At 40.6% G+C, this 5383-nt stretch overlaps 1 protein-coding gene and 1 pseudogene across 1 annotated transcript; both read right to left on the bottom strand.

Moving 5' to 3' along the window:
• Positions 1 to 336: 336 nt before the first annotated feature.
• Positions 337 to 846, bottom strand: LOC134703352 (NADH-ubiquinone oxidoreductase chain 2-like; annotated as a pseudogene).
• A 587-nt stretch (positions 847 to 1433) lies between these two features.
• Positions 1434 to 2369, bottom strand: LOC134703351 (cytochrome c oxidase subunit 3-like). Its single transcript, XM_063563470.1, is given in 1 exon segment — positions 1434 to 2369. A coding segment is annotated over 1 exon segment (936 nt).
• Between the last annotated feature and the right edge of the window lie 3014 nt (positions 2370 to 5383).

The raw sequence follows: 5383 nt of genomic DNA on the forward strand, positions 1-5383 counted from the left end.
AAAAAAGGGTTGACACCACTAATAGCCCCACAACCTATCGTTCTTAAATTAAACTACTTTTTTATAAGGAAAAATGGTACAAGCCATTTATAACAAAGTTAGCAGCCCTATTATGTTAATTAACTTCCTCACTTAAGAATGAAAACCTAGGCTTAATAATTAGATGCAAACCAATCCTTTTTTTTAAAGTACCATTCTACAAAAAGGAGGTAACAACTACCTATAGTTATGTTTGAAACAAAATATTTTATTTTAAATTACCTTTTTATCATACTTTTGTGGTTTTACCCACTCTTTTGAGCCGAAATCAAAACGCCCCTGGCCTAAAAGCAGTTTCTAAATAAATCTCACCAAGATCAATGCCCCCCCTGCTAGGTTAGCCCCGATCACTATCCTCCACATAATCTTGAATTCTGCTTTGTTTTTGTCTACTAACCTTTTTATTACTATCCTATAAAAAAAGTCAATGTAGAATTTTAGCCTGATTACTGAACCTATAATACAAGCCACGATTACAGCCCTTCCTCTCATTAGAAACACCAATACTTTCGCTAGAAAGCCAAGGAAAGGAGGCATCCCCATCAGTATCAGTAACCCTATACCCCTCGCGGCTCTACTAATCTGACCGCCCATTCTTGTTTTGTTTATTATTGAGCACCCATAAAAAAACAGCCCTACCGACAGCGAGTAAACTGCAAAATACCCTACAAAGACTACTCTTGACCATGTGAGCCCTAACAGCATTCATGATGTATGCACAAACGACGAGTACGCGCTTATTACTCGTACTGAATTCTGGTTAAGGCCCCCTACTGCCCCAATTCCAGCTATCAATACAATTACTACTCACAACCCCTTAGAGGGTATAATTATTGATAAAAAGACAAGGGGGGGCGACTTTTTGCCAAGTTAATATTAACCCTCTTGCTAACCATCTGCTGTTCTTAATAATTGAAGGGACCCACGAATGTAGCGGGAAAACGCCAGATTTTAACACTGTACCCGCCCCCCTTATCACCAGCCCTCTCACTACGTGCTGCTCTATCAAGGTTACAAAACCCACTAGTATCAGAATTGACCCCGTTCTTTGTACCACAAAATATTTTACACAGGGCTCAGGACTATAGTGACCATCAGGGTTTATAATTACAAGAAATCCATACAGATTTAGCTCTAAACCGAGTCACACCCCTACTATCTCTTCTCTTCTAACCTAAGAATTGTCCCGATCAATATTACCCCTAATCTCACTAATTTTATAGGTCTTACCACAAAGCTTACCATTTCAAGTAAAGGTTACTTATAACACTTGAAAATCATAGGTCTTCTGTCCTTAATTAGACTACTTTACTCAGACTAGTAAGCGCTTGGAATCGCTTTGGTACTTGATTTCAAATCAAAACTGTTTAACTAGTCTGTATGACTCCTATTTTTTAACCTTTTAAATGGTCAGGAATCTTATATCAGGACGGAGCATGCTCTTCTTGAATGTACGCATACCACGAAGGCTTTGCGTCTGGGTACTTAAACGTATAGACGTCCCCGTCTCATATTTTGAACCACCACATGTATAACCATCCTCCAAACCACACATATACTAAACATCATAATGCTACCCATACCACATCTACGAAGTGTCAGTACCAAATGCAAGCCTCAAAACCAAAGTGCCGTTGACTGGAAAACTCCCCACGCCATAGTCGGACTAACCTCACCATTAGTCAAAGAGTCCCCACAACTACGTGCATTCCATGAAACCCAGTTAGTAAATAAAACACTCTTCCATACACCCTATCTGCAATAGTGTATGAGTTTCAGTAGTATTCTCGAAGTTGCACTAGGAAGAACACAGTCCCACATAAAATTGTTACCACTAGGCCAATAAATGGCCCAACATCATAATCCTTCAAACGCATTCTCTTATGGGCTTGAGTTACGAATAACCCCCTCCTAATTAAAAGACCTGTCTCGAACAGCCTTGTCGACGACGGGTTTGGCGTGCGGATCCCTGGAGGGGGTCATCGCATCCCTAGTTCACACGAGGGTCTTAAGGCATTATGGAAGAAAGTCCAAAAAAAAGAAAAGAAGAACATTACTTCAGACAGAATAAAAAGGGCAACTCCATCACGAAATCTCTTGATTACGAAGCGAGTATGAAACCCAATATCTCCCTCACGAATTAAGTCTCGCCATCATCTAAAAGTTCTCAATAGTATACACCCCAACCTCATTCCTATTAATAGAAATCTGGGAGTTCGATGCAGTCACAAAATTAACCCTACCGCTATTCCGTTTGCCGAGATAGCCACAAAAAAGGGCCACGGACTTGGACCTGGTACATAGTAACGAGAATAAGGATTACGATTCATTGTTTAGGGTATAAACATAAACATAAAGTTCAGCGGTATCCAATGAGCCGCCAGAACAAAAACATCACAAACTCTTCTCAAGTTTAAGGACTCCCTGTGTGACACCCCCTTCCGTGACAACAACTTCCATATAGGTATAGTCTAAAACATGCCCTAATAAAGCTTATCAGACCCAGGATAAGCAGGAACACTCCACTTATTCACCCTCCCACGCCGAAAACGAGGATTTCCCCAAATAAGTTTAGACTAGGAGGGGCTGCTATGTTGCTTGATCTTAACAGGAAACACATTAAGACTAGACTTGGGCAGACTAACAAGCCCCCTTTATTTATTACTAGCAGACGCGAGTGCCTCATCTTATAGATAGCATTCACATACCTGAACAAACCTGATGAACACAACCCATGCCCGATCATAATAATAATGGCCCCCACTACCCCTAATACCGTGTTGCTAAGCACTCCTAATAGCACAAGCCTCATATGCGCTACAGAGGAATATGCTACCAAACATTTTAGGTCCACTTGCCGTACACACGCTAATCCTGCGTAGACACCTCCTGCCAAGTTCACCACTAGTAGCAGCACAAAAAAAACGCTTCTAAGCCTTATTTGTATAACTATTATAAATCGAAGCAGCCCGTACCCTCCTAATTTTAGTACCACCCCGGCCAATAGCATCGAACCGGCTACTGGGGCCTCTACGTGAGCCTTAGGTAGTCACAGGTGAAATGGATATATTGGTAGCTTGATAAGAAACCCTAGAATGTATAGCCATCACAATCTCATTCCCCTTTTTTTTACTAGCCTTACCAACCACAGAACTTATCCTCCTCCTCAACCCTCTAATATAGAGTTCTCTTACCCCCCATAAGAAAAAAAGAGATCCGAACACCGTATAGATTACTATATACCCCCCTGCCTGTAAACGCTCTGGCTGATAGCCTCAGCCTACAATTAATAACAACAGAGGCTGTTGGATCCCAGCTAAAATATATAAAATAAGGGATTAGCACCTCACAACCTCACCCTGAATCTTATCACTAATAATAGGCTGATTCTGATAATTATTAAATAAATCTTGCTTTCGTGGATCTTACCCTCCTTAGGGGTAGAAGAATTGCTACAAATAGAGTAGTGTACCATTAACCTATACAAAGTCTGTGGTGTACAACCCGTTCAACTCTACCCCCCCTATCGCGACTCTTGTGGCGCCCATACTTAGAATAGTTAGAACGCTTAACCCAATGACACTCATATTTAGGTTTTTTATAATAATCAATGCAATAAGTCTAATTGCCAACCTTTTAACCATAAGTAAGACAGACTTTATCTGACACATTCAGTGTAAATGAATTATACTAGTTTATATTATCTTACATACACCCTAACTAGAACTACTACACACACACTAGCCATAAGTATGACACATAGAAGAACAGTCCAACACAAACTCATTAACTTATCATAACGTAAACGAGGTAAAGAAGCACGAATAACCACAAAGAAGACCGCAAAAGCCATCATAAAGACCCCGATCAACGCTTCATTCCCCCGAAAAATATCGCCGCCCTTATAACCCTTCTGAGAAGAATACTAGAGTACTCCGCAATAAATATAACTGCAAACCCCCCTCCGCTGTACTCCACGTTGTATCCTGACACTAATTCCGACTCTCCTTCCACAAAATCAAATGGCGCCCGATTAGTTTCAGCTAGCATACACAGCATTCAGACAACTATAACTACGCACAAAGGAAAAAAGAAAAAAAAGGACCTTTGTTGGAACACCCTAATTTCTTGAAACATAAACACACCCGAGCACAGCACCACACAAAAGAAGATAAATCCTATAGGGATCTCATAAGAAATTCTTTGCGCCATCGCACGAACTGCACCTAGCAAAGAGTATTTAGAGTTAGAAGCCCATCCGGATATTATTACCCCGTAAACCCTGACTCTAGTAATAACTATAAACAGAATCACCCCGAAAACATAAAACACTTCAGCCGACTTATACGGGTATAAAAGCCATCCAAGTAAACTGATAGTTAATATTAGTGCAGGAGCCAAAATGAAGGGCCCTACGTTAGCACGTGTAGGCACAATAAACTCTTTACATAACAACTTACCTGCGTCACTAAAAGGCTGCAAGATCCCTATATAACTCACCTTGGATGGACCCTTTCGGATTATAATGATAGCCAAAATTTTACGTTCCAACAAAGTATAGAAGCCCACAGCGAGAAGCACCCCTACAAAAGGGATAACACCAACAACCACGCCTACTCAGTCCACCAGTGCAGCCTTAGTCGACCCCAAGGGAGTAAAAGAGTCCGCTGACACTTGACAAAGGCTTAATAGGATAGAGGCTCCAAAGAAAACAGCTACTCTCCTTAGAGTCTTAAATAGACACTCGACACTAACCATAATGAGACTGGGCTTAGCTTTGTAATTCACACACAAACAAGAGTATATCTTATAAGACGAGCTTAAATCGTATGCATTAGGTCTGCCAGCTTGTGCCATGAAAGCAAGTATATATACTTATGAATTGATCCTAAATCAAACGCATTAGCTCTGCCAGCTCTCACAAAGATAAGAGCCACTACTCACGGCGCCTTAGGGGCATGAGCCCTATATCCTAATATTAGACCACCTTATCACTAAAAGCTACTTGCCCATTGTACAAGTTCATTAAATTAAAAGTTTAACGCTTCTTAAAAGCTTTAGCTTATTTTTTATTTTAGTTAAGAGCTTCCAACCATATGACAAAATATTTCTCAGGAATAAACTCAATCACAATCGGTATAAATCTATGGTTAACCCCGCAAATTTCAGAACACTGCCCGTAAATAATTCTACACTGGGAAGCTTTTATAGGAAGCCGATTAATTCGACCTGGGATGGCATCTACTTTAATTAGTAACTTAGGGAGTGCAAACGAATGGAGCACATCAGACCTTCTTACAAAAGCAGTTATTTGCACATCTGCTGGAGCCACCATCCGGTTATC

Source organism: Mytilus trossulus, unplaced genomic scaffold (genome assembly GCF_036588685.1).
Source record: "Mytilus trossulus isolate FHL-02 unplaced genomic scaffold, PNRI_Mtr1.1.1.hap1 h1tg000988l__unscaffolded, whole genome shotgun sequence".
NCBI classification, from domain to species: Eukaryota; Metazoa; Mollusca; class Bivalvia; order Mytilida; family Mytilidae; genus Mytilus; species Mytilus trossulus.